Source organism: Hippocampus zosterae, chromosome 9 (genome assembly GCF_025434085.1).
Source record: "Hippocampus zosterae strain Florida chromosome 9, ASM2543408v3, whole genome shotgun sequence".
Classification (NCBI taxonomy): Eukaryota; Metazoa; Chordata; class Actinopteri; order Syngnathiformes; family Syngnathidae; genus Hippocampus; species Hippocampus zosterae.
Window position 1 is genome coordinate 5957823 of NC_067459.1, and position 14001 is coordinate 5971823.

Below are 14001 nucleotides of genomic sequence, written 5' to 3' on the forward strand. Positions count from 1 at the left end.
CATTTGGTTTGAGTTGTATCCTACCTGCTCTTGCTGTTGCCGGGCCAGCTCCATTTGCTGTTGCTGTTTTTCTAGAAGCAAGGCAGCCATGTTCCTCTGCTCGGAGTGGGCACCCAGGAGCTGTTCCCGTAGTCCACTCAGTTGGTTGATCATCATCAACAACTGAAGCTCCTTCTCCGCCAGAGACTCTGGGTTCCCTGGTGGTTGATAAAAGAAGAAAAATGACATAAATTACACAGTGTAATAGCTTTCCAAGTAAACCTATCCATATTGTACTGTATTCATTCTTTTTGTTTTGGGTCACAGGCAAGTGACAACTAATTGCAGATTGATTGGCGAGAGGCAGGTTATATCAGGGAACTATCACAAGTCAATCACAGGACTGACACATCGAGATAGACAACGATTCATAATCACATTGACACTTACTGATTAATTAGATCTAGGAATGGGTATCCTTATGCTTTTAATGATACTACTTCTTTTAACAACACAGCTTATCGAGCCCGTACTTAACCAGTATTTGTCATGATTCGGTTTTTGGTCTGGCCAGCAGGTGGGATGAGCGGACTTCGGTACGCACCTGCTGTCAATCTGTAATTTGTAGACTCTGTATTTAAGGTCTCTTCTGCGGTGCACCTGTCTCGGAGTATTGTTTCTGGTATTGTTATCCTCTCTGCTCATGGACTATTTGGCTATTGACCTCGTCGTGTTTCGCGTTTTGTACTCTTGGTATCCCTGCTTTTTGTAAGTTTGTAAGTACGCTTTTGGTTTTATGATTTGGCTTTTCGCTTGCGTGTATTTTGATACATTGTTTTCGTTTGTATTCGCGGTCTTTATTTTTCTCCCTTGCCTTTTGTGCAAGCGCTTTTTGTTATTTGTTTATGTTCTTTCTGGTCCTTGTTTTGACCAGCGCTTTATGTTACCTCTTTATCGGTGCGATTATTAGCATTAAAACATTTTTATTACGGAGACCTTGTTTACGTCTACGTTTTTGGGATCCAGACTTAACTTGGCTTGTCCCTGTCGTGACAGTATTCTTATCGGTACATTTTATGTATAGCAAAACAACATAACAAAAACATTCGAATTAGCACTGCTTTTGTTCCACTGGGATTGCCAAATTGGCATAACTTCTTTCTTCATTAATGATTTAGCTTCTGCCTTTCCCATTCACAAATGAATATTATTAGCATCCTTTTTCAGTGCACACTTTGCATAAAAATGTATTAATTCATCTTCCGAGCCGCTTGATCCTCAATGGGGTCGCGGGGGTGCTGGAGCCTATCCCAGCTGTCTTCGGGCAGTAGGTGGGGGACACCCTGAATCGGTTGCCAGCCAAACTCACACCTAGGGACAATTTAGAGTGTTCAATCACACTGCCACGCATGTTTTTGGAATGTGGGAGGAAACCGGAGCACCCGGAGAAAACCCACGCAGGCCTGTGGAGAACATGCAAACTCCACAGAGGGAGGCCGGAGCTGGAATGGAACTGTGAAGCCGACGTGCTAACCACTGGACGACCGGGCCGCCCATGTATTAATTCCTTTCCCATAATTCCAACATGGCAGGAACCCAAATACATTTATAGATCTCTGATGCTAAATAACATCATCAATATTTCATGTATAAGACATTGTCCCCTTGCTCAAGCAGTCTACATGTGCTTTGTGGACTTGGAGAAGGTGTTTGACTGTGTCCCTTGGGGAGTTTTGTGGGGGGTGCTGCGGGAGTATGGGGTACTGAATGCCCTGATATGGGCTGTTCGGTCCCTACACCACCGATGTTTGGTTCACATTGCCGGCAGTAAGTGGAAATCCTTTCCGTTGAGGGTTGGACTCGGCCAAGGCTGCCCTTTGTCGCAGATTCTGTTCATAACCTTTATGGACAGAATTTTTAGGCGTGGCCGAAGCGTTGAGGGGGTCCGTTTTGGTGGCCTCAGTAGTGCATCTCTGCTCTTTGCCCATGATGTGGTACTGTTGGCTCCTTCAAGCAGGGCTCTCCAACTCTCACTGGAGCGTTTCCTAGCTGAATGTGAATCGATTGGGATGAAAATCAGCACCTCCAAATCTGAAACAATGGTTTTCAGTCGGAAAAGGGAGGTGTGCCCTCTCTGGGTCGGGGAGGAGATCTTGCCCCAAGTGGAGGAGTTTAAAGGGCCGTTCACACGGCACACATTTGCTCCGGTGCTGCACAGAGATATTTTGTTGTGGGATATTTTGCACCGCAGCAAATTGTGTGGAGCGTTCACACGTACAAAGCCGCTGAGTGGGGCAGCCCCGACACTGTACCGGGGCTGCCCCACTTGCGTTCACGCGGCAGTTTCTGCAGCGGACTAAAACGACAGAAAACAAACGAGCTGTCGTTGGTTCTTTTTAAAACGTACTGTATATACACAACTCAAGCGACTACGGGACCGGCACGTACTTCTCCTTCTCGGTCTCCGTGCCTTCTGCCCGAGAGTGACCGCCCAAGAAAACGTAAATGAACGATGACTTCAATGACACTCAGAAAAGCAAACACTAATGCGCCAAACAGAAAATCAAGAGAGGAAATCACAAAATAAATTCTACGGGGGCCGGGGGTTGTGAACAAACAACAAAGGAACAAACAACTCCGAGACAGTCCAGCCTCCTACAAAAGGAAAGATGTTACTAGCCAAGTCTTGTGTCGTTATGAATCAACACATTACGGAAGTCCGACAGAGCGCGAAAGCAGCGCATTCTCGCCATACGTACTCTTCAAAGCATTTGCTCTGGAGCTAATTTAACCCAGTTGCGTTCACACATGCAAATTTACACCGGTGCTGCTTCGCAAACTAGCATTTGCTGCGGAGCAAATATTTGACCCACCTCCCTGAGGTGGGTCAAATTTGGTCCGGTATAAGCTCTTTTCCGGGGCTACACCGAAGCTAATTTGCACGTGTGAATGCTCTACTGGGGCAGCCCCGGTGCAGCACCGGACCAAATCTTGCCGTGTGAACGGCCCTATAGTTTCTTGGGGTCTTGTTCACCAGTGAGGGCAGGAGGGAGCGAGAAATCGACAGGCGGATCGTGAGGCTCAAAGTCGAGCAACTTCTCCTCCACGTCGAGCGGAGCAATATGAGGTGGCTCGGGAATCTAATTAGGATGGCTCCTGGACACCTCCCTGGTGAGGTATTCCGAGAATGTCCCAACCGCAGGAGGCCCCGGGGACGACCCAGGACGCGCTGGAGCAACTATGTCACCCAGCTGGCCTGGCAATGCTTCTGTATTCCCTGGGAAGAGCTGAAAGAAGTGGCTGGAGAGAGGGAAGTCTAGCGTTTCCTGCTAAAGCTGCTACCCCCACGACCTGACTCTGGATAAGCAGTAGAAAATGGCTGGATGGCTGGATGGACCTTGTCCGGAAATGCAAAATGAAGCCAACTGACATGACGATTGTGCACTCGTTAGCCGCGTTAGCATGTTGGCCAAGTATCTGCTTCTGTATGTACATATTATTCATATATCATATATTCGTGTCATTAATGTGTATTTTTTACCACATGAACACACCAGGAGGTTTGTGGTGACATCTCCAGGCTTCTCTCTTTGCTTTCACCCTTATCCGATGCCCATTCATCCTTTAAATCATAACTATCTCTGGAATTATGACCATCTTTGTGATGCTATATTTTTAACAACCCAGTCATGTCAGATAACTACTAACTGTAGATGTAGGTTAAATTCACTTTTTAGAACGCCTGTGAGGCAGAGTGAAATGTGCCAGTGCTGTTGTATTGTCCATCATCACTCATGAACTTGTGTTTGTCTAATCAGATTGCTTCATAGGAACTAAGTGTGGCACAAAGTGAATTAAAGATCCTTTGAAGAGTTTGAACCGACCTTCCTTAGCCTGCACTTTTGGTGGATCCTGAAGCTTTGTCTCCTTGAGCATCGCTTGGCTTTGTTTGTGTGGCAACTCTTTACCTGGAGAATCCTCCTTACAAGAAACACACACATCTTCAACAAAACGTTAAATGCATTTCGATTTGGCTAAGCTACAGTGCAAAAATAAACTTGTCTCGAAGTTTTAAAATAATTTCCCTTGTGTGTTAGTCAGATTTCCTGTCCCTGGTGGTGCTTCGTCCAGAGGCTAAATACTCCGAAATTGTCATTGGAACAATCCAGCCCAAGTGGGTGTGACTGACATATGCCATTTTTATAGCTTGGTTTACAAATGTGTGCTCCACAGTTTCTCCCAAGCAACAGGTGGCTGTGTACACAGTTCATGTGAAATTGGTAAAACAACCTGAGCAAATCTGTCTGCTCGACGCTGAACATAATAATGTGTTTTTAAATTCATGAGTATAAATTCATTTGTTTAATTGCTAAACACTGGCATATAAAGAGACAATTAAAAAGCATACTGAACAGTATGACACAATAATGGATACACAAATTTTACAGTATGTCAGATATATGGTTGATATAGACCAGCAAATACATTCTGGCTTGTATTTAGTGCGCTCTTACCAAAGGTGAACAGGAGAGAGGTGGTGTAAGCTGACGAGCCACCAGTGGCTGATTCCCTACCCAGTCGCGAGAGGGAGACATCTTGAGAGCAGGTTCAGCGTTGTTGACGAGTCCAGATCCTCGACTCACGTCCTCCTGTTCTAATTTGACACCAACACATGTCATGCTGCCATCCACATTTGAGAGGAGGTGCATCGCCGGAGGGCTGGGCTCAACCATTCCTTTGAGACAACACATATAATTATCTGTCACTGGGTGTGAATAAGCTTATGATTCATTTTTACTTTGATGCTTGATGTCTTTAAAGTAAATTGATAACATCAGGACAAGCATATTTTACACCTGGGAAGGTTTGACCAATTGAATGCACTGGTAACTGTTTGTATTCAGTTCTATATCAGTTTCAGATCTACTGACAGTCAAGCTACTTGAAGCATGTGTGTTTGTATGCACACCACTATAGTAACTCATTGCTGAAGTCAAGGTTAAGGGTTAATTGACGGTTTTGTTACCAAATCCTGAAAGCTTATTGTTTGCATGGTTGAGTAATATGAGACAAAACAGAACGGAACACACCTCAGTGTGTGGGGGTTGCAACCAAAGACCGAGTGAGAAAATTTGAACCACAGTGACTGAGAAAGTGTGTCTGTTTGTGCCTATACGTTTATATTTCCTAGTTCTGCAGCTGGGTGAAAGAAAGGCACAGTAGATAGCAGAACAACGACAACAAAAGAAAAAAAGAGAACACACACACACAAGGGCAAAAAGTGCACAGATATATAAAGAGGCAGAAAAAAGCCATTGTTTGAGCTGTGGAACAAAGGAAGCAAGGACAATGGGGAGAGACTGACAAAAGCCGGCGGCCGTAGGAAACGGGCCGGATAACAATGCCAGTGGAATGTGCCGACCAACCCGGGAACACACACAAAAAAAAATGTCAAGCGTCGCCATTCTACAGAAACAAACTGTGATTTCAAACAAAGCCACCTGTCTGCCACGGTCCGGGGTTTCACACCTGCGTGCGTATATGTGTGTGTGTGCCTATGTTGATGCCTACATGTGTATAGGAGAGTATGCATTTCAGTCTGGTATAAATGTAACCCTTCTCTGCTAACATGATTTGAACTAAACCAGCACATGCAGGATATCACATTGTACTGAACATTACTCTGACTTGATTGAATTGAACTTTTATTGAGGGAAGCCAAAAGCTACATTTCCTTGTCTCTTCCAGTCTCTGGCTGAATGAATCTTTCTTCACAAGTTATTTCCTTGGCAAGGAACAGGATATACAAAATGACTGCTATCCATGTTGTTCTTGATTCATGAAATATACTGTGATGTTTTGTGACTGAGCCTCAGTGCCGGCACATGAGCATGTCACCGTCATTCTCTCACATGGTTGTAAATTGTTATCTGTGATGCAATGTTTGTTTTTAATGCCGTTCATGTTGGGCGTAGAATTAAACTTTTTGTTTTCTTAAGAAACTGTTCTTGGATTTATCCACACTTTCACCTACGGTTGTCAAATAGCTCAATAAATCGAGGCAGGTGGTGTCACACTTCGGTGCTTGCGATGCATATGCGCGACAAATAAATCTGAGGGGGGAAAAATATCACAATAACTTAACAAAGTAATTTAAAATGAAACACAGGAGAAATCCTCTACAACGCAATCATGTTTGCACCCAGAATGTTTCACAACAGGGGACTTTTCACAACAGCAAATTTCATCTTCGACGTAAACGCAAAGACTCACACAAAACGTGGAAGTGTACTGTTTATTTTTATTCCAATAGTGCATACGTATGAGGATACACTTATTTGACACTTCAAAAAGCCAGCGTAGAAAGAAAAAAAAAAGTTTCCAAAAAAATTACGATCAGCATTCACTTTCACTTACATAAATTTCTTCCATAATGTCTTCTACTTTGCTTCCTCCATCATTCATCTTTATTACTTTTATCCTCTCAAGTGTTAAAGGTTTTCTTTTGTTAACTCCTTGTGAAAAGCGTTGGTCTGCAAAGGTCCATTTTGTGGCCATTTTATACCAAGCAATGCAATGTTCGTGCTGTGTCTGAGACTACTCGCGACATTTCTAACCACGTGTTAACAATGACAAATAATTCCTGTACTACTGCGCATGTATAAACCAGTGTGGTTGTTGTTGTTGCCGTTTCCTTGCGAAGCAGTATGTTAGAGGAATCTATGAGCAAAATTGTATCATGTTTAAAGTTTCATTTCTTTGGGCACATCGAAGTGTTTGGGTGCGTATCCAGCACCCCCAAATGCCTGCACACAAAGGCGGCCGGAGGGCGAAAATCGGTCACAAAAGGGGAATGAATAATTCAGGAACAGCGGTTGAGCAACAAAAGACGAGTTGAGAACACTCGTCGCGCCCAGGCGACATTGGCCATCCGCAGTCTGCAACATGTTAATTCGATGTAGACCAGACAGAAAAGGCGCCAATGTACTGATGGTTCAAGTTTGAAAAACAGGTAACTAATCACTACCGAGGGGCCGGACCGGGGGTGCGGCATGCAAATATCAGGGGCAGTGTTTTTCTTGTATTTGCATATGTTACAATAAAATGTCGAACTCGCGGAGGCTGGACTTTGAGTGCGATCGCGGAGCAACTAACCGTCGTTCGCTCTCAGATGTCCACTTCCGCTGATATTGAAGACAATTTTCCTGTGTGCTGAGTTGTTTCTTTAACTTTGTCCGAGAAAATCTCTGACACAGTAGCAGTGGCTGTGGCAGGCTGAGGTTGGATTAGATTTTTGCAGTAGGTTTGTTTTTGTTGTTGTGAACCTCGTTGCGAGATTTCATATTATGCAACAGGGGGACTTTTCGTTGTAGGGGGAAGCAGAAAAGAGGGAATGGATTTAATGCATGAAGATTGTTTCACACTGGGGGTATTTTCGCACATGTTGGTATCATTGTAGATCATTGTAGGAGTTTCACCGTAGCAAATTTATTTTCCAAAGCCGCAGAAAGCCATGGCAGATGAAAGCGCATTGGGTTGAGGACAATATTAATATCGAAGGACAGGTGAAGTCGATGGGACCGAGGAGGGAAGGTCACAAAACATTGCTCACCTGCACCCTTCCTCACCATAAGCTTCCCGGGAATCAAACCGGTCTGCACCTGAGAGCATGTAGGAGATAAGGTGGGGTGTGCTTGAGTGAAACAGGGGGCCACAGCACAAGAGCAAAGTCCACCTGCTACTTGTGACCTTTGTTTTGTTTTTTTCAAACCTTTTCACATGACTAGTGTTTGTTATAACTTTGTGTAAGGTAGCAAGAGTTTTATTCCATCTCATTTATTTCTGGCCAACAAAAGCAGTTATCCACTTAACCCCGGGAAAGCTTGTTTGGCCAACAAAGTTTCGAGCAGCAAGGACTGCGCATTAAGATTGTAATCCTGCAAAACAATCCACATTTTTAGTAAACGTATATGTAATCTGATTAGGCGGTTCTTTTCTGTAACCGTGACAGAATACACTTAATTTTTTTGTATCCTGAACACATACCACCGATATATGTATTCCTGCTCACTGCAATTCTAAACCTTAACACATGTTTCATCCATCCATTTTCCGATCCGATTTATCCTCACAAGGGTAGCGGGGGGTGCTGGAACCTATCCACGCAGGCATGGGAGAACATGCAAACTTCACAAAGGAAGGCCGGAGACGGGATTGAACCCACGACCTCTGCACTGTGAGGTCGATGTGCTAACCACTCAACCACCAGGTCACACACACACATATTTCATTGCTTCACTTTTAATCTGTGAGATATCTTACAACGTTTCTTCAAAACTCCAGTCATTGTTCCAAACCTTTAAAATGACCATCAAAGTATGGATGTCTGTGCACGTTTTGAACCTGAACCACAAAAGTGTTTAAGCAACAAAAGGTCGGAAAAAAAAGCACGTTGAATTAATTACAGCACTTTTACATGATTTATACACCTGTCCGTCTACTGTCATTTTAAGCAGTGAGAAACCAAAAAACAGTGTTCAGCTCAGACATGCACATCAGCCTCCGGTGCTTGAGCTGAGGTATTGATGGTTTGATGTGGTGGACAGGGGAGTGGTAACACCCGTGTGTTTTGTCCCACGCCGAAAATTATCCCTTGGGTCTCCGATTCAAATTTCACAAAGTCTGAAGAGTACAACTGTCACAGGTGGTGTTCACACGCTCCCTTGAGAGACTGTGCATGCGTGTCATCCAATGCAATGGTATGCGCACAATTTCAGTGACCTACTGAGTTGTTGACAGCGAGGAATGTGTCAATGTCAATTCATTAAACAATGTCGTCAACTGCAACAATGTAAGCCCAAGTTACTTCCACACTGGGTCTCTTTTGTTTCAAACCTATACAGTACCCTATTTAGCCGATCTGCAGCTGACTGCGTGAGAGTGGAACCTGATCTCGACTGAGCATGTCGATGCATAGTGTGTGTGTGTGACAGTATAAGAATAGCATTGCCATCTTGCGCATCACATTTTACTGAACCTAATTTGCTGACCACCTGCAATGTTTTATAGTTTTCACCGCAGGCAGAAATCTCACACGATCACAAAAAAAAGGTTACTTCCAAAAACTACTCTGAGCAGGGCCTTACAACACAGAAAGAAAATATAAGTATTGACGATGACGATGAACTGCCAGAACAGGTTTACTTTCACTGCAAATGAGACCATGACAGATTGAGCAATACCTGCCATGTTTTTTTAAACTAAAAGGACAGTTAGGACTGCATATTCATTTTGCCATATCTTAAAACTTATTTTCTAATTTGTTACGTTGTTTAAAACATCAAACCGATTTGAATAACAAAAACAAAGCCAACCCCACCCCAAATCAATAACACAACAACAATAACATTTATCAGTTTAAAAAACACTTAATATAGTCATGATCGTGTAATCAATTGAATATTGGTTGAAAAGGATTTGCAAATCATTGGATTGACTATTTCTGCTGTTCGCAAAATCCCAACTGAATTGGAATCGGATTTAGATTTGTATGTCAGGGATTTCCATTGTCCCCTTTCCTGCAACAACAGAGGAAACCTAATCTAAGGGATGCAAGCACTGATTCCCTTTTAGCATTTGTGTCTGAGGGAAACTTGGGTCTAATTCTTATCAAGAGAGCTCATTTGGGTCATGGCTATGTTCTGAAAATCCTCTTTGAGAGAACATATCGTCTCTCTCCACTTGTTTGAATCAATTCTTTGATCACTGTGCACAAGTGTTGGACGGCTGCAGATGGACTGAACCATTTTTTCAACCGTTTCGACCAGTCGTCTGTCCCTTCCCCCAACCACAAACTGCAACCTCTCTCACTGAGGACTTCTTCTCCTCCCCCTCCTCTTTCGACCAGCTCTCATCAACCCAGTATGTCACCTGGTTCCGACCTGTCCGTCACAACAGAGCAGGTAAGGAACCAACTGAGGAAGATGAATGTGAGGAAGGCAGCAGGTCCAGACAAGATCAGTTCCCGGCTCCTCAGGACCTGCTCTGACCAGCTGTGTAACATTGTCCAGCACATCTTCAACCTGAGCCTGAAGCTGGGCAGAGCTCTACAGCTGTGGAAAACTTCGTGCCTGGTCCCAGTGCCCAAGACCCCCCACCCTAAGGAGCTGAACAGCTACAGACCGGTGGCACTGACGTCTCACCTGATGAAGACGCTGGAGAGACTCATCCTCGCCTACCTTCGACCGCTGGTGAGTACGTCACTGGACTCGCTGCAGTTTGCCCATCAGCCTGGCATCGGCGTGGAAGACGCCATTATCTACCTCCTCCACTCAGTGCTGTCACACTTGGAGAAGGCTGGGAGCACTGTGAGAATCATGTTCTTTGATTTCTCCAGTGCCTTCAACACCATCCAGCCCAATTTGCTGGGAGGCAAACTGCAGAACGCCGGAGTGGACCACCATCTCACAGCATGGATCATAGACTACCTCACAAATCGGCCGCAGTACGTGAGATTGCAGAGCTGTGAGTCGGACCGGCTTCTCTGCAGCACTGGAGCGCCGCAGGGGACTGTTCTGGCTCCATTCCTGTTCATCCTCTACACCTCGGACTTCAGACATGTCACTCCAAACTGCCACCTTCAGAAGTTCTCCGATGACTCTGCGATTGTTGGCCTCATTACAGAAGGGGACGATCTGGAGTACAGGGGACTGACAAAGGACTTTGTGGACTGGTGCCAGCAGAATCTCCTCCAGATCAACCCTAGGAAAACTAAGGAGTTGGTTGTGGATTTCTGCAGGAAAAAGTCCTCACCAGCACCGATGAACATCCAGGGTATGGACATAGAGAGGGTGACCTCCTACAAGTACCTTGGTGTTCTTCTGAACGACAAACTGGACTGGTCTACAAACACGGACACCCTGATTAGGAAAGGACTGAGCCGACTCTTCCTACTCAGGAAACTGAGGTCTTTTGGGGTTCAGGGGTCACTCCTTAAGACGTTCTATAACTCGGTGGTGGCCTCGGCCATCCATTATGGCATTGTCTGCTGGTCAGGCAGCATCTCAGCCCGGGACAGAAAGAGTCTGGAGCGACTGGTCAGGAAGGCCAGTTCTGTCCTGGGTTGCTCCCTTGACACTCTGGAGGAGGTGGGCAACAGAAGGATGCTAACTAAGCTAAAAGCTATGATGGCCAGTCCCTCCCTTCCCCTCCAGCCCGCCCTGACAGCGCTTGGTAGCTCCTTCAGCCAGAGACTGTTACACCCGCGCTGCAAGAAGGAGAGATAACGACGCTCGTTCCTACCGACTGCTGTCAGGCTGATGAATAAAAAATAACAATCATAATAATAATAATAATTAAATGATGTGAAGGAAAATTGTAAATAGTACTGCAATTTATCCATTTTGTGTTCATATGCATTTAATTGAAAGATGTTTGTTGTTTTTTTCTCTTTCTTCTTTCTTCTTTCTACATACATTCTTGCTGCTGGAGGCTGTAAATTTCCCCAGTGTGGGACGAATAAAGGATATCTTTTATCTTATCTTAATATACAGTGCCCTCCATAAGTATTGGCACCCCTGGTTGAGATGTGTTTTTTAGCTTCCAATTATTTTATTTTTTTTCTAAATAATATGGGACCTTAATGGAAAAAAAGAGAAAAATCCAACCTTCAATACAAGTGCATTTATTCAGTGGGGAAAAAATCCCACATAAAGAAATAATTATTTGACATCAAATAATGTGTGTCACAATTATTAGCACCCCTGGTGTTAATATTTTGTACAACCCCCTTTTGCCAACAAAACAGCACCTAATCTTCTCCTATAATGTTTCACAAGATGGGAAAAGACAGAAAGAGGGATCTTCAGCCATTCCTCTTTGCAGAATCTCTCTAAATCATCCAGAGACCTGGGTCCTCTCCTCTGTACTCTCCTCTTCAGCTCACCCCACAGGTTCTCAATGGGGTTGAGGTCAGGGGACTGAGATGGCCATGGGAGGAGCTTGATTTTGTGTCTGGTGAACCATTTCTGTGTAGATTTGGCCATATGTTTAGGGTCATTGTCTTGCTGAAAGACCCAGTGACGACCCAGCTTCAGCTTTCGGGCAGAGGGCAACAGATTTTGATTTAAAATGTCCTGGTATTTCAAAGCATTCATGATGCCATGCACCCTAACAAGGTTCCCAGGGCCTTTGGAAGCGAAACAGCCCCACAGCATCACTGACCCACCCCCATACTTCACAGTGGGTATGAGGTGCTTTTCAGCATGCGCATCTTTCGTGGTACGCCAGACCCACTTAGAGTGTTTGTTGCCAAAAAGCTCAATCTTGGTCTCATCTGACCAAAGCACACGGTCCCAGTTGAAGCCCCAATACCGCTTGGCGAACTCCAGACGCTTGCGTTTATGATTGTGAGTGAGGAAAGGTTTTCTCCGTGCATGCCTCCCAAACAGCTTGTTGGCGTGTAGACAGCGCCTGATGGTTGATTTGGAGACTTTGTGACCCCAGGATGCTACCATTTGTTGTAATTCTGTAACAGTGAGCTTTGGAGATCTTTTGATTTCTCTTACCATCCTCCTCACTGTGCGTGGTGGCAAAATAAACTTGGCTCCTCGTCCAGGCTTGTTTACCACTGTTCCAGTTGTTTTGAACTTCTTAATTATTCCTCTCACAGTGGATATGGGCAGCTGCAGTTGAGTGGCAATCTTCTTGTAGCCTCTGCCTGACCTGTGAAGGTCGACGCACATCTGCCTCACTTGTATGCTGTGTTCCTTTGTCTTTCCCATGTTTAAGAGTGGATAAGAGAAATGGCCTCGGTGTCACGTCATATTTATACCCCAGGGAGACAGGAAGTGATGAATTACTAATTAAATGTTCCTACATACTCTGGTAAACTTTGTAAACTACTGTAGAAATGACAGAAATGCTTCAATTATATTTATTTCCTGGGAATTGTTAAGGGTGCCAATAATTGTGGAACAGGTGATTTGATGTCAAATAATTATTTCTTTATGTGGGATTTTTTCCCCACTGAATAAATGCACTTGTATTGAAGGTTGGATTTTTCTCTTTTTTTCCATTAAGGTCCCATATTATTTAGAAAAAAAATAAAATAATTGGAAGCTAAAAAACACATCTCAACCAGGGGTGCCAATAATTATGGAGGGCACTGTATACATTTTATTTTAGAACAAACAACCAGTTGCTTTCCTTTTATATAATTGGCAGATTTAGTTTATGAAATCCACATTACACATGACAGCAAGCTGTATTTTATTGTCTCGAAAAACATTCAGTGGGGCAATCCCAAAGCAATATAAATTGAAACTTAAACTTAAAAAAACAACAAAAGGCACCTTGTGAGGGAAGAGCTGAAATGGTCAACTATGACAAATATTGATTAACCTTTCATGCACCCTGTAACCCGATAACATAAAACGCTGTCCACTGTAGTCCCCGCTGTCCCTAAAGGGGTTAATGTTCTCAACATCTCATCAATTTCAGTAAATGTTTAGAAAACGCTGTTACCGTGGAAACGCGCTTGCTTGCTACGAAAACAACACTGATTTTGAAGGTCTAAATACGCAGAAATACTCATGAAACTGTTCACACACACACACACACACATTAGGCCTGACAAACCAAACAGTATTTTCAAGATTTTTTTGTGCGATTTTCAATGAATGGCCCCTACAAATATTTAACAAAACATTCTCCGAAAATATTTCACTTGGATCTACCAACATTGGAAAGCAGATGTAACGTCCCAAGACCGACAATAAATTTCATTCAATCTCTCTCTCTCAGGAAATTTGTCATTGCGCCACTTACTTTGGAAATTGTTGCCATTTTTGCCTTTTTTTTTTCCAAGAGGATATTTTAACCAATGTCGCCGACAGAAATTTCGAGTGTTTCATCTCATGACTTTTAAGGTGAAATATTACTGGAAGCGTTTCACTTTACCGTATTTTCACGACTATTCAACGCACCGTACGGTTGGGCGCAGTCTCATTAATGGGTGACATT

The 14001-nt window shown here is 43.9% G+C and overlaps 2 protein-coding genes across 3 annotated transcripts in view; both read right to left on the reverse strand.

Moving 5' to 3' along the window:
• Positions 1 to 14001, reverse strand: part of LOC127607160 (uncharacterized) — a 153352-nt gene that overhangs the window by 45353 nt on the left and 93998 nt on the right. The window lies entirely within an intron of this gene.
• Positions 1 to 14001, reverse strand: part of LOC127607070 (transcription factor SOX-13-like) — a 53134-nt gene that overhangs the window by 17492 nt on the left and 21641 nt on the right. For both annotated transcript variants that reach the window (XM_052075140.1, XM_052075141.1), the window contains exons 2-4: positions 4494 to 4714; positions 3864 to 3960; positions 25 to 197 (exon numbers count right to left, since the gene is read on the reverse strand). In XM_052075140.1, the coding sequence (XP_051931100.1) occupies positions 25 to 197; positions 3864 to 3960; positions 4494 to 4712 (489 nt within the window). In that variant the 5' untranslated portion in view covers positions 4713 to 4714. The remainder of the gene's footprint in view (positions 1 to 24; positions 198 to 3863; positions 3961 to 4493; positions 4715 to 14001) is intronic.